The sequence below is a fragment of the Mercurialis annua genome, linkage group LG8 (assembly GCF_937616625.2).
Source record: "Mercurialis annua linkage group LG8, ddMerAnnu1.2, whole genome shotgun sequence".
NCBI lineage: Eukaryota > Viridiplantae > Streptophyta > Magnoliopsida > Malpighiales > Euphorbiaceae > Mercurialis > Mercurialis annua.
Window position 1 is genome coordinate 3,808,827 of NC_065577.1, and position 14,224 is coordinate 3,823,050.

Below are 14,224 nucleotides of genomic sequence, written 5' to 3' on the forward strand. Positions count from 1 at the left end.
TTATATAATTTACTAATAAATATAAAATGAATATATACTATTTTACAAAAATACATCTAAAATGGAATGAAAGAGTATTTTATAAAATAAAGTTAATATAAACAAATTTGTTGTTAAAAATATTTTTTTCTATAAAAATATAAAAAATTAATTATTTAATTATCTTTTGCTCCATTAAATATCAAATCAAGATTTAACTATAAAATATTTTATTTATTTTAAACAATAGTACAAATAATCATGGAATTTTTTTTTACTTAAAATACGTATATACTTGCACACATTAGTTTTGAAGGAAATAATAGTCAATGAAATTAATAAAAACATTTATTTATATATTTAATTCAATTAATAAATTCTAGATAATTGATATAAAAAATTAGAGATGAACATTCAGCCTTAACAAAATAAAGCAGAAGACAAAAAGCTTTATATTTTTCAGAAGTTGAAACCATGAATGTTGAAGAAGAGGTTGAGAAACTCAAAGTAGAGATTCAAAGACTTGGAAATGTCCAAGCTGATGGCTCTTACAAGGTATAAATTTTTCATTATTTGCTGTAAATTACCATATTTTAATGTGATTTACATGTTCATATCATCTGAGTACTGCATATTTTTAATTGTGAATCTATAGATGAGCAGTGGATCTGCAATTCATTCTTGATTTCTTGAATGTCTTTGAAATAGGATCTAAATTTCATTGCTTTTTGTTATCCTTGACCATGTCTATGCTTAAAAAAGTTGCAGAATTTCAAGTTTTTTTTAGTGATGGGGATTAAATTACTTCCTGTGAATTCAGTTTTGAAACCATGAATCTTTAATATCATTTTTCTTTTGATGTTTTTCAAAAATGGTTAATACTTATATGCAAAGTTGAAATTCAATGAATATTTTATAAATAAAAAGTTTAATGTTTCGGATTTGGAAATGGAAATGAAATGCTGAAGTATGAGACTCGATAAGTCTTCGTGCAGCTGAGCAACATAGGCTACGAATGTACCATTTATGTTTTTTCTGTGTCGAATCTAAGCTAGATTTTGATTCAACTGGTGACTGGATACGGAATTTGATTGTGCAAATAAAGCGAGGTTGAAAGCAGTTATATTAAACCTTTACAATATCAGGAGAATTGAATTTTTTTTAGTAAAATAGGAAGGAAGAAGATGGAATCTAAACGCTTGGATTTGAACAAAACGGACTTATTACTAGATTTTGTCTGTGATATATGATTATTTATTGCTTGTTCACTAAATTATATAATGAGCCCCAGCTTTTGCTGAATCTGTAGTTTGGTATTCGGTAACTTTTGGAGTATTACTGATAGGAGTTGCTATAGTTCTGTTTTGAGTATGAAGCAGCTGATAATGGAAAACCAAGACAGAAATGTTCTTTCTTTAGCTTCTTTAGGGTTCATTTATCATTTTATCCTCGACAACACCCACGATTTCCTTGATACTGCCTTCTCAGATCTCTTAGAATCCACACGGATTCTGTAGTGTATTTCTCAAGTCGAAAGCAGTCGTTTGAAGTTTTGTGCATACAATAGAGGTGATTTGCACTTTGGGATCATGCTGGTGTTATATACATTTACTCGGTGAGACTGTATGTTGAAACCGTTAGGCAATCCTTCCCCGGTGGAAACACAAGTTGATTACTTGATGTTATTTGGGTATTTCACCAGTCACCATCTTGATTATCGTACGATTTGAAAGAGACTACTTGATGAACATTGCATATTCTTGCATCCCTTACCCTCTCTGCCTATGTTGCACAGAAACCAAAACATTGGAAGGGAAAATGCTGAAGTCAGAAACGAAAAATGATAGTATGTTATATCAAAATAGGTTATGCTATTATAAAGTTTTGAAGTTTTAAAAAACAAAAACTCAGAATATAGAATTCAACAAGTTTCTGACTAACATTGTTTTGTGCCAGTAATGGAGCTATTATGCTTCGTTTTTACTCATTGCATCCTTGGGTATATAAACACTACTAATTTTGTTGTACAAGATATTGCCATATTAAGTGTGGCTGGCTAGTCTACTCATGTTTTTGATATAGAATCATTAAGGGCACCAAGAGACTCGTATTTTTGAAATAGAATCATTAACGGCACCAAAGGGGGGGTGCAATCCATATACAAAAGTAAGTTATGTACAGAAGAAATCAACAAAATTTACATTATCAACAATATTAACAGACAACAATCATTCTGTCGAATCAAAAACCAGATATGTTGCGGTACAGAAAGACTTAGCATCTTCTCAAAGGAGGAGAAAAGTATAGATCCTGCCATCTCTTTGAACCCAAATCCCTGTCTCTTTCTGAATTGAGTCTGATCCTAATTGAAAAGCTCATCTGACTAAAAAAAGAAAACAAGTTCCACGATGCTCCAAGCAGTTCCATCAGACATGATTTTGTTACAACTGGATATAATAACTGTTGTGTGTATATATGTGCTTGTGTGCACACACTTCAAAAGTGTTGATTTGAACTATGATTGTGTGTGTTGTGTATATCTATACCTTCGACCTTGATTCAAGAGGATCTCAGAAAGTTTCAACTTTTAGCTGACCGGAATTAGCAAATCCCAGAAGCTGCATCATAGCTCAATTAGAACACATCATTTAAAAGTAAAATATAAAAGAAGCATCTAACATGCCTTGTTTCTGTGACAGCAACCATTCAGTCATTACTTATGTACCAAAATAATCGACAATGATATTCAGATTTCTTATTCCTTTACTACTTTTTGTCTTATGTTTTGCAGGTCACTTTTGGTGTGCTATTTAACGATGATAGATGTGCAAACATATTTGAAGCACTAGTCGGAACACTAAGGGCAGCCAAGAAGCGCAAGCTTCTTACTTATGACGGTGAGCTATTGCTGCAAGGAGTGCATGACAATGTGGAAATCATTCTCAAGCCAGCTGCTCAGCCCGCAACAGCAACAACAGCCGAGTCAGTTATCAAGACTTGACATTTTCAGAATGTAATAAATAATGAATACTTTATGTCATAAGAAACTTGCTTTTGTATTTGGTTGGCCTTGTTTAAATTCTAAAAAGTTTTAAGACAAGAAAGCTAATGATAACTCTATGTTTTTTTTTCCTCTTCATTCTTTGTTCTCGCTTTCGTGTTTTTCTATCATCGGACCAGTGAATTCAAACTTCAGCATTTTCACCAGAACCAAGGCTAGGGACATTTCTAAAAGCCAAAAAGAACTAGAAAAATTATATTAAGGGTATTTGAACTTTTCTAAATCTTTTCTTTCAGAACATACCTAATTCTGTAGTCCTGGCGTTGCTAGGCAATAGTGACTAGAGAAGCCGTTGATCTTGGGTGTTTCATTGTCAGATGTACTATACTAAATTTTTTTATATTACTTTTAGTTAGAAGTAATTTATTTATTTTGAAAAGAATAAATAAATAACAATATACGAAAAAAATCTCATATTTTTTTTGGAATAGTAAACAATAACAATAAAACCTAAAATTAATCTTTGGCCTTATTATTTGTCTGTTGATCAAAAATAGCTAAAAACACTTATGTAATAACTTTGAAAAAGTTAAAATATTAATATTTTTTTAAAAATGATAATTAAAGAAAGTAAAATAGTAGATTTAAAAAGTTAAAGCACCACTTATAAATTTCTCCAAAAGAATCTAACAAAGAAGCAATATGACATTAACATGCCAAGCACATCAGCTGCCTCTAGCATCCATGTTTCATACGAGTAAAGATGCTGCCATGTTCATCCTCAAAATTCAAAAAAGTAATGACACATAAATTGACAAACTTGAACTACTTTAGAATCATGCAAAATCCCCATCTTAAGTGGTGTTCTATGTAGCACGTATACGGAGAAACAGATCATTAGGACATAAACACGGTAAGTTATGTGTCCGAAACACCAAGTTTCCAGTACATTTTTGAAATAGAAAACATTGATTAAATAGAGTATCCGTGTTACTTAGGTGGCTTTTGATTATTTTTTCCATCAAGTCAAAAACCACATAAATTATAAGTCAAAAAATATTAACTTAGAATTTAATAAAATGACTTTATAATATTAAGTTATTAGTTAAGTATCGATAATAGTTTATAAACTATATTTTTTTTTAGTTTTATCTCTTACTACTGTTATTGATAATTTTACCTATGTATGTATTAAATATAAATATAATATTTTGACATGAAATATTATAATTATTAGTTTATGATCGCAATTTTACATATTTAAATGATTAAAAAAAAAACTTCAATGTTGAATATGTTTGGTTAGAAGTAATTTATTTATTTTGAAAAGAAAAAAATGTTTTCCAGTGGTTAAAATTATTAATTATAATATTGAATTCGGCTTAGACACCTCAAATGCAATACTAAATTTTAACCTAACCTTGGACGAGATTTATTTTCTTCAAAAGTTCTGCCAATTATAAATTTCCATTACCAATTTAAAATTAGTATGGTTCTGCTTTCAATTCCTGAAGCAGAATTGAACTGCAGATTAAGATGACAATAAAATAATAATCATAATAAATTTCAGAGTCCCGGCTTGAAATCAGTCTAATTGTTCTTTCTGTTGCTTGCACCAATTTAGTTTGCAGGTTGATTTACTCTCAGATCATAAAGTTCAGTTCATTTGTGATTTTTTCTTTTGAATGCCTTTACATTCTTGATTCGTATGATAAGCAATTCATTTTGAATAAAATGCCTTTTGTATTTAAAGTGAGGCTGAAATTCTATTCAATATTACACTTCAAAAGAAAGCTGTCTCTGGCGACCATAAAAAAAAAAGCTGTCTGTATATTAATTTCATTTTCATTTTCTCCTTTCCACTTGATTTTTCTTTTCCAGTTTGGACATAAATTAGAGATATGTAGAATTTATTTGAAATAAAATAAATATTGTGTTCAAATTAATAATTAGAAGTTCCTGAAGAAATAGTAATTCGAGAGTAAGGAGACAGTAAAATATGCGAGGACGAGATTGGAAAGATCATTTCATAACAGAAATTAACTCACCTTGGAAAATTTTCATTCTTCTTAATTTAAAGAATTAGATTCACAATTCATTTAAATTAATTAACAACAATTTGCTCCCTAAAGTTGCATGCGTTGACTAATTAACATATAAATTAACTTAATTATCAAATTGGTCAAATATTTATATACTGTTATCAATTTGCCTCCATCCTGTGATGGTGAATCCTAACCCCAGACCAAATTGATAATAGTAGTGTGATGGTGAATCCTAACCCCAGACCAAATTGATAATAGTAGTCAAATTTCTGACGATTTTATTAGTAACTTAGATTCGTGTATTTAATTGATCAATGCATGCAAATTCAAGGGACAAATTGATATTTAGACTAATATTTTTCATATTCATAGAATTTCAATCCAGCAATGATCGATTTCATTATATCCAAAACAAAGAAATTCAAATTATTTACAATTCCATAAAATAATTTTTATGATCTGGAAATTGCGCCAAACAATTTAATTTATCGTTGTAGTTCTGCTGTGCGATTATACTCTTGTGTCATTTTGAATTGGTATATCGTAATTGCTAAAATCTCAGTAAGGTTTTAATTTTGAAAACATGCTAACTACTCCATTAATCCCTCAAGTCTGCATTCATTACAGGACAATTCAAGATTTGAGCAACCAAAGTTGAGAGCTCCACATGAATAATATGAATAATTTCCTTAACGGTTCCTTAACATTTTTCTTACTACTATTATAGTAACGTTTCTTTGTTTTATTAGAAATAACTTCCTTCGCTTTGATTTTATTGCATTAAAAATATATGGCATCATATTTCTAATGTTTCTGTTAAATTGCGATATTTTACATAATATATCACATAAATATCAAATGACTGTCACATGGTGCTATATAGCCAATGTGGCGCTGATGTGGCACTACAAAGCACTAATATTGGTCTTATCATGTGACTTGGAGTTACATGGATTCAAAAAATAAATTATCCAACTAGATGACCATCTCATCACCACATTATCGAAAATTGACAAAAAGAAAAACCAACTGATAACAAAAAATATTGGTGCAATGAAAAAAATTTGAATATTTTTACAGTTGCAAATAGAAAAGTTGAAGAACAATCGGTATAAATTACCAGAATAGTGTCACATATAAAAATGTTTTTTTTTCTTTCAATTGCTTTTAATTCTGTGATCTTTCTTGTTATCAAGTCTTATTTAACTCAAGATTTAGAAATGGAGTTGTAATATACTAATATTGAATCAATTATTGGTTAAATAAAAAAATTCAATCAATTTTTAATGAAAGAAAAGTTCTCGCTCTTTCTTATTCAGTTTGAATACTTACTTAATATTCAACTTCAAGTCAAAATCCAAATGAATTGAATGTTTGTTCAATCAAATATGACAAAAGGTTATATAGCAAGATGTGTTCTTAGATATTGCACCAAATGCTTAGGAAACTAGTACCAGAAAATGTAATCAAGTACCAGAAAACAGAAATGTTCAATCACTTCGAACTTTTGACGAATTGGCTAAATTGCCCAAGTCCAAAGGAACCGACATGACATAAAGAGTAGTTGCTAATTAGGGTACACTATTTGGTGAAAGGAATAAAGTGACTAGAACAGGCTACTAAATTTAAGTTGTCTTTGTGGAATCATAACCGAACATGTTTTTAATCATGATTGTCCGGTGAGGATAAATGCTTGAAGGAGGCTTTGAGCTGCCTGGGTTTCATCAGGGGTCCCAGATATAACGATAATCCTGTCACTTGATCCTATACGAGGTTCATGCACTATGACCTTGGCGCCTGAGATCTGATTACGAACACCGTATGATAAGATGAATGTTGAGTTTAAATATATGATGTATTATGTGAAATAGCTTAATAAGTGGAATAGTTTTTGGACAAATTGTTTTTTCTTAAATAGTATTTTAGAGAAATATCATGACTGAATTAAGTATAAAGAATATGCAAATCCATATAATCAATGGCTAATCAATTGTAGAAGTTATTATTATAATTTTTGATTGCAATCATTATCATACAAAAACAAAAAGGTCCTAAGATTTGGTTGCATTTATAGCATATTTTTTTCTTTGACTTTTTTTTTTGTTTTCTTAATACATATTCGAAGTGTGTATATTTACACACTTATTGTAATTAAAAGTGTCACAAGTTTGTTCAGTATGATGGTTTGTAGAAAATTGCATTTGTATGATTTGTGATTGGCTACCAAGTTATTGTTTCTAAAGTTTCATTGTACTAATGGTATCAAATTGATTATAATTTTGTTTTTACTCACAAATTGGTTTTAGAAAAAGTAGAAAAATTAGTTTAATGTTTTCAATGGACATTTAGCTTGAAGTTTGAATACAAAAATTTGCACGTGTCAATCAATTGTGTTTCGATACAATTATTTAAGTGTTACGTTTAAAATTAAGTTATTAAAATATAATCAGATCTATTTTTTTGAACTATATTCATGTAAGACGGGTAAAAAAATCAAAATTACCTAGTATAGCAAAGTTCTAGAATAAAAACACAAGCTATATGTACGACTGAAAGTAAGTACCTGTCTCATACGAGTAAGATTGCTACCGTTCTGCCCGTATACTGAGCCAATGACATTCTCAGGAACTCTTATCTCCACAGTTGTATTAGTCACAATAGCAGCTTTGCTTCCACTACACGACCGGACAATAAAATCAGTCACTTCATAAGATTCAAATGGCCAACTGTTCCAAATGGCTCAAAGTTAATTGGGACTGGCTATATGGATATCTTCAGAAAGGTCTATTAATTCTATGTCATATTCGAATCATCAGGAGATAAAATCAGATCTGCTCAAATGCAAGAAATCAGTTTGCAAATTTTTATTACTATATATTATAATACTTTGGTAGCTGTTCTATGCCTTAAAAATTAAGATTCTAGTTCATTCATGTCATCTTCTTCATTACTTCTCATCTATCACATAACTTTAATCTATAGCCATTATAAATTGGCACACGTTCCTTAATTCTAATATAGTTAGCTTAAAGCTTAAGTTGTAACTACCAGTTGCATGCTGATGGCATTTAACATTGTAATATCCATGAATGTTGATATGTATACAAGTTCCATCGTCATTTTATGTAAGTAGATATTTCAAGAGAACTGTGAAGATTAGAACTATGCAGCAGCAGAAGCAGCAACTACATAAATAGCAGCAGTAACAGATTTGGAAAAAGTTTTGATTTTCTAAACTCTAAATAGAGTTCGAAACCAATATCTAGTGAAAGAATTGCTAAAATTATAGCCAGATTGGCAAATAAAATGTGAAAATTGGACTTGGAAAGGAATTTATTAGAGTTTGTCAAACTGACTACAGGAAGAAACAAATTTTGCTGATCCTCTGATTACAAACGAGTGTCTACATGCAATACAGCAGGCCAAAAAAACTTAAAAAGAAAACATATTTTCTTGTCTAAATACTACATGAACACTGTGGCACTTAACATATCAAAATGTTCATGCGCTTGATATTTTAGTTTCCAACTTATTCCAGGTTTTGATCCTTTTTTAAAGAAAAAATCATGTACAAAATGTAAAATTTATATTTGTACAAGCAAATTTATGAACACATATTTGTTTCAGCAATAAATTAATTTCACAAAAAAAAATACTAGTATTAATATATGTTAAATAACTTATATCTATAGTTGGACTAGAAAAAGAAAAAATCATTATCCCAACATCCTACAGTACATCCATAATTCCATTTGACATGCCTCACCTATGTTGCACGGAAACAGAAACGGACACCGGGAAACGGCCTTGCCCAAAATACAAGAAACGGAAATGTGGAGGAAACGTGTAAATAACAAAAAATATGGATATATTTATAAATATTAAAAAATTGAAAATTCTAATGTATATTAAAATTGACTTATAAATAAAATATTTTTATATAAATTAATTACTATCACATTATATAAAATAAGTCATTTATATGTAAGTGCAATTATATTTTATTGTGTTTGAAAAGAAGAAGAGATTTTGTTTGTTTATTGTGATTAATGTGAATAATAAATTTTGTCGGCGAATTATTATATATATAATAACTTTTTAAGTAACTCGTTAAAAAAAATTATTTAAAATTCTTCAAGATATTTTTAGGAAACGGGTATATAACTTCTTTTATTATTTAAAGAAACGGTCCCGAAACATTTCCGAAGAGTTTCTGAGAGTTCGGAAACGTTTCAACAGGGAAACGCACCTTCCTCAAGGTTTCAGTGCATCATAGTGCCTCACTAATTATACAATGAGCAATGCTAGAAACAGATTATGATACACATAATTCTGCTGGTTTTGACACCTAGTGGTCGTGAGTTTCACAGCTTAACTAAGTAAATTTGACACCATTCACATTCATACCAGGGCCAGCATTTAAATGATTTGTTTAATACGGCACTAACCTGTTAGTGCCAAGTTCTACGGAGCCTTTATATGGACCCAATCCTCTGTTGGTATCTGGAATTATCCTTGAATTCCTTCCAGACATTGTCTGTACTCAACCCCACCAATAAGTGGTAGATTACATTAGAAGCTCAGTAAGAATTGATGTACAAACTAACACAGACAAAGAGAGGCACAGAGAGATAGGATTTACCTGTGATGCCCACGACCTTGGTGAGATAGGATGACCTATACTATGGGAAAGTCCGAGATGATCCATATTGTTTGTAATTGTAGAATGTTGATTTTGACTATGAGAAACACCAGCTGGAGAGTGCAAATTATAAGGGCCAGCTCCCCTCAAAGGCTCGTTCAATGTATCCCTTAAGGGATTCCTCAATGTATCCTTCAAAGGATCCCTCAATGCCTCTCCCAAGGAATCTCTCGTCAATGTCTCCATTCTTGACACCCTAAAAGGATCTGTGGTTGCATCCCCCAAAGTCTCCCTCAATGCATCTCCTGAAGGCTCCCTTAATGTATCCCCGATCGGCTCCCTTATTGTATCCCTGATCGGCTCCCTTACTGTACCCCTCCACGGCTCCCTTACCGTATCCCTCCACGGCTCCCTTACCGTATCCCTCCACGGCTCCCTTATTGTATCCCTCCACGGCTCCCTTAATGTATCCCTCCACGGCTCCCTTAATGTATCCCTGATCGGCTCCCTTATTGTATCCCTCCATGGCTCACTTAATGTATCCCTGATTGGCTCCCTTATTGTATCCCTCCACGGCTCCCTTAATGTATCCCTGACCGGCTCCCTTATTGTATCCCTCCAGGGCTCCCTCAATGTATCCCTCCACGGCTCCCTTAATATATCCCTGACCGGCTCCGTTATTGTATCCCTCCAAGGCTCCCTTATCGCATCCCTTACGGGCTCCCTTATCGCATCCCTTAAGGGCTCCCTCAATCCTCCATAAGGACTAGCCTCAGTTACTACACTAGTGCTCCTTGTAACAGGAGTATTCAGAGTACAGGAGAACAAATAATCTCGGAGTCTGCCGGTCACATGATACACAGCATCCTTCACATTCCTAAAATCTCCTGAAATCTGTTAAACGCACAAGCCAAAAGTTAAGTAAGACACAGGTACACACACAAAAGAAGCACTACACGATAACAATAAATTAAACCTCAGTGGTATGCTAAAATAAATCAGTGAGGTACAATCATACCTGTACTACTTGCTCATTCTCTGGCACGCACTTTGGGATCTGGTCACCTCCTAAGATTGTTATGCCAGTACTAGTTGTCTTGCGCATTTCTGAGATTATAATGCCCCCTTTTCCCAACAAACAACCAACTTGGCTCGATGGTACTGCAAATCTTGCAACAAAAGGAAATCCCCTACCTGAGCTCGTATTTAGTCCCTTCTCATTGCCAGCCTCCACAAACCTAGAGAACACAAGGACAGCAGCCTTTTGTGCAGCTGAAAATTGAGACTCTGGATTCTACAGGAGAAGATGCCAACACATTATAGTTTATACTTCACAGTCATACACAATAGAGTAATTGCAGTTTTATATGAAACAAGACAAAAAGTGTACCTCTGATGCAGAAACAGTGATCAGCCGTTCCTCACAATCAGCTATAGCGGATCCAATGGTAATAGATGCACCTGTTTCATTCTTGAGAGCCTGGATTATGGCGCCCCCCTTTCCAATAACACCCCCCACCATATCATTGGAACATAGAATTTTGAAAACCACTTCCTGCTTAAGTAACTTGGTGTCAAGAGAGGACACTCTATTAGACTCTAATGACAAATGATGAGCCACTGGAGCATAGCTTATAGTGCTACTTGGCATGGTGGGTAAAATGGTACTACGCTGTGGGAGAATCTCCACAGGCATCACATGCAAAGATTCTTGGGGAACTGCCTGCAAACTTTTGCTACCAGTCATCCTTGGCTTATCAACTGGTTGACTATCTTGAAGGCAGCGAGAAACTACGATCAGAGCTTTCTTTACTGATAAAACATTACCCTCAATCTGAAAAATGAAATCATTTAAGTATATGAACGTAATACAAGAAGAGAAACAAGACAGTAAAATTTAGCCAGAATCTACAGTGGTACATCCACTCTTGACATTTAAATAAATAAGGACAGACGTAACTTCCTTATACACAATTCAACAGAATGAATTGACCAAGTAGAATCATTCATAGTCATATAAGCTAACCAAAAACTAACTCAACATCACAAAGCCGGAAATTTCAACACAGACAGAATTCTGCTAAAGCTCAAAAGTTTGCCAGTAATTCGGATAGCCAACTCAAACCTTCCAAGCAATTATCATGTTCAAAAAAGAGATAGTAGCCACCAAACTTCAAATTCTTTCAACTAGTTTCAAATCAAGCTAGAACTGACTCAATTCAACTGAAGTATAGTCTCCTTAGTTACTAAAATTGAACTCTTCCAACTCAATTACATTCAAAAATCAACACAATTATATAACAACGCAATTAAACTCAAATCCTTGCAGGTGATTGATTCCGTAAAATACAATTAAAAAACTACAAATTAAGTTAAGCAAATTACCTCAACCATCTCCTCAGATGGCAAAGCACAAACAGGCATTTTATCAGTCAAAACCCTAATTTTAACACCACAATCCTTCCTAATCGTCTCAATAATTTTCCCTCCTTTTCCAATAACAGACCCCATCTGTTTCGCCTCCGCCAACAACCGACACGAAACAACGCTGCCGCTAACATTAATCCCATCACTCTCCGCCGCCACTTCCAAAATCCTCTCAAAAACCCTAATCAAACCTTCCTGAGCTTTCGACACGTCAGCTTCTCCACCTATCAAGCTCTGTCCAATTATCGTTATAACCCTATCCGGTGACTCAGCCGGCGCCTCTTCTACTCGGATCTTCGCTCCGGTTTGCTGCTGTAATTGCTTAATTATGTTGCCTGATTTTCCAATTATTCCTCCGATTCTTGACGCGTGGCAGAGTACTCGGAAAGACACGTGTCCTACTGGTATTGGTAATGTTGTGACAGTATTAGGAGGTTGTTTCGGCCGTTTGTTGGATAATCCGTTTGCTGCCGGGTTCGGGTCGAACATTCCGGTTCCGGCCGTCGTTGTTGGGTATTGAATTGGTCGTTTTGCTGGCGGAGAAAGGAAATTACTTCCCATGATAATAATTTCTTCTTTAAATCAATCTTTTTTTGTGTGTGTTTGTCTGATCGGAAATCAAACGGAAGAAATGAAGTTGAAAAGTCCTGGAGACAGCGTACGTTGCTAAACTGCGCTTCTGGGTGGATTATTAATAAAATGCTAGAACTTCGGGCCGGGCTTGGTGGGCTTTGCAAATTATTATGTAAATTCAGTCTAAACTCGGCCCGGACTTATATTTGCTAAAATGAACCTTACCCGTAACAAGCAGGTTCATAAATAACAAAGAGACAATTTAGTCCGTTGTTAATAAATCGATAGAATAAATTGCTACTTAAATCTTAATTTTTAGAGAAGATTAGGATAATACTCTATTTTTTAAAATAATTTGATTTCCTACCTCAATAAAAAAAAGATAGAGAAAATACCTCATCATTTTAATGTTTTTATTCTAAAGCATGTTTATATTATAATAATACTTACTTTTCTTTAATCTTTTACTCTAATTATAATTTCTCTTATCATGTTACAGCTGTCATATTTTTATATGTCTCTCTCTTTCTCTTTCTCTCTCCTCTCTCCTCTCTTCTTCTTCTTCTTCTTCTTCTTCTTCTCTGTTTCTTTTTTTCTTCGTCAATTTTCTTCTTCTTCTTTATTTCTTCTTTTCTTCTCCATTTTCTTTTTTTCTTCTTCGTTCCATCATCGCTCCACCGCCGTTTCTTCATTGCTCCATCGTCGCTGCATTGTTCTTTCATATTTTATTTTAGCAAACTTTTCTTTAATTTATGGTGATTATTGTGATTTTTATAACATTCAGATCTAAATAAATTACTTTTGATTTGTTTTTCAATTTTAGATCTAAAAATCTGCATGAAAAACGATGTTATTATGAAAAAACGATTTTCTGCACAAAAAACGATTTTCTGCAAAAAACAGTATCTGATTATCATATGATTATCATAACACTGCAGAAAAAAATAATTTTTTATAAAAAAAAAAACAGTCTCTGATTATCATATAAGTATCACTGTATTATCATGTTGTTATCATAACACTGTATAAAGAAAGATTTTCTACAAATAAATTGATTATCATATTGTTATCACTGTATTATCATCTCGTTATCTTAATATAATCATATGATACCGAGATGATAATGTATTATTGTACCTAAATAATAATGTTATGACAACGACATAATAATAAAATTATGATAACAGTATTGATAATATGATACCTATATGAAAATAATTACATAAAAAATATGATAACGAGATGATAATGTGAAGAAAATAGTATGATAATGAAGTATAATAAAATCATATTATCATACTATTATCTTCACTTTATCATCTTACTATCATAATTTTTTTGTAATTGTTTTTTTCATACATGTATCATATAATCATACTATTATCTTCACATTATCATCTCGTTATCATAATCTTTTTGTAATTATTTTTTTCATACATGTATCATATTATGTTTACATTATCATCTCATTATCATAATTTTTCTGTAATATTTTTACATACATGTATCATATTATCATACTATTATCATAATTTTATTATTTTATTATCATCTGAT

The 14,224-nt window shown here is 32.3% G+C and overlaps 2 protein-coding genes across 3 annotated transcripts; one reads left to right on the forward strand and one right to left on the reverse strand.

Annotated features, from left to right (window-relative positions):
- The first annotated feature begins 382 nt into the window (after positions 1-382).
- LOC126661358 (costars family protein) lies at positions 383-3,118 on the forward strand. Its single transcript, XM_050355190.2, has 2 exons — positions 383-534; positions 2,771-3,118. Exons 1-2 carry the CDS (start codon positions 454-456, stop codon positions 2,978-2,980), a joined length of 291 nt encoding a protein of 96 aa, XP_050211147.1. The 5' UTR covers positions 383-453; the 3' UTR covers positions 2,981-3,118.
- LOC126661357 (KH domain-containing protein HEN4-like) lies at positions 2,085-12,764 on the reverse strand. 2 transcript variants are annotated; one of them, XM_050355189.2, is made up of 7 exons: positions 12,053-12,764; positions 11,058-11,501; positions 10,686-10,961; positions 9,668-10,561; positions 9,474-9,562; positions 7,589-7,700; positions 2,085-2,597 (listed from the first exon to the last, which is right to left on the reverse strand). In XM_050355189.2, the coding sequence occupies exons 1-7, from the start codon at positions 12,653-12,655 to the stop codon at positions 2,550-2,552; spliced, it is 2,466 nt and encodes an 821-aa protein (XP_050211146.1). In that variant the 5' UTR covers positions 12,656-12,764; the 3' UTR covers positions 2,085-2,549. The 2 variants fall into 2 exon arrangements, with proteins under 2 accessions (XP_050211146.1, XP_050211145.1); XM_050355188.2 differs by lacking the exon at positions 2,085-2,597 and adding an exon at positions 6,497-6,829 and having other exon boundaries at positions 12,053-12,763.
- Positions 12,765-14,224: the final 1,460 nt, after the last annotated feature.

Excerpts from the sequence above, each read along its gene's own strand:
- LOC126661358 (XM_050355190.2), top strand. The coding sequence starts at position 454 with ATGAATGTTGAAGAAGAGGTTGAGAAACTCAAAGTAGAGATTCAAAGA. Across the intron at positions 535-2,770 it reads AAGCTGATGGCTCTTACAAG|GTCACTTTTGGTGTGCTATT; the intron begins GTATAAATTTTT and ends TATGTTTTGCAG.
- LOC126661357 (XM_050355188.2), bottom strand. The coding sequence starts at position 12,655 with ATGGGAAGTAATTTCCTTTCTCCGCCAGCAAAACGACCAATTCAATAC. Across the intron at positions 11,502-12,052 it reads CATCTGAGGAGATGGTTGAG|ATTGAGGGTAATGTTTTATC; the intron begins GTAATTTGCTTA and ends TTCATTTTTCAG. Across the intron at positions 10,562-10,685 it reads AGAATGAGCAAGTAGTACAG|ATTTCAGGAGATTTTAGGAA; the intron begins GTATGATTGTAC and ends TGCGTTTAACAG.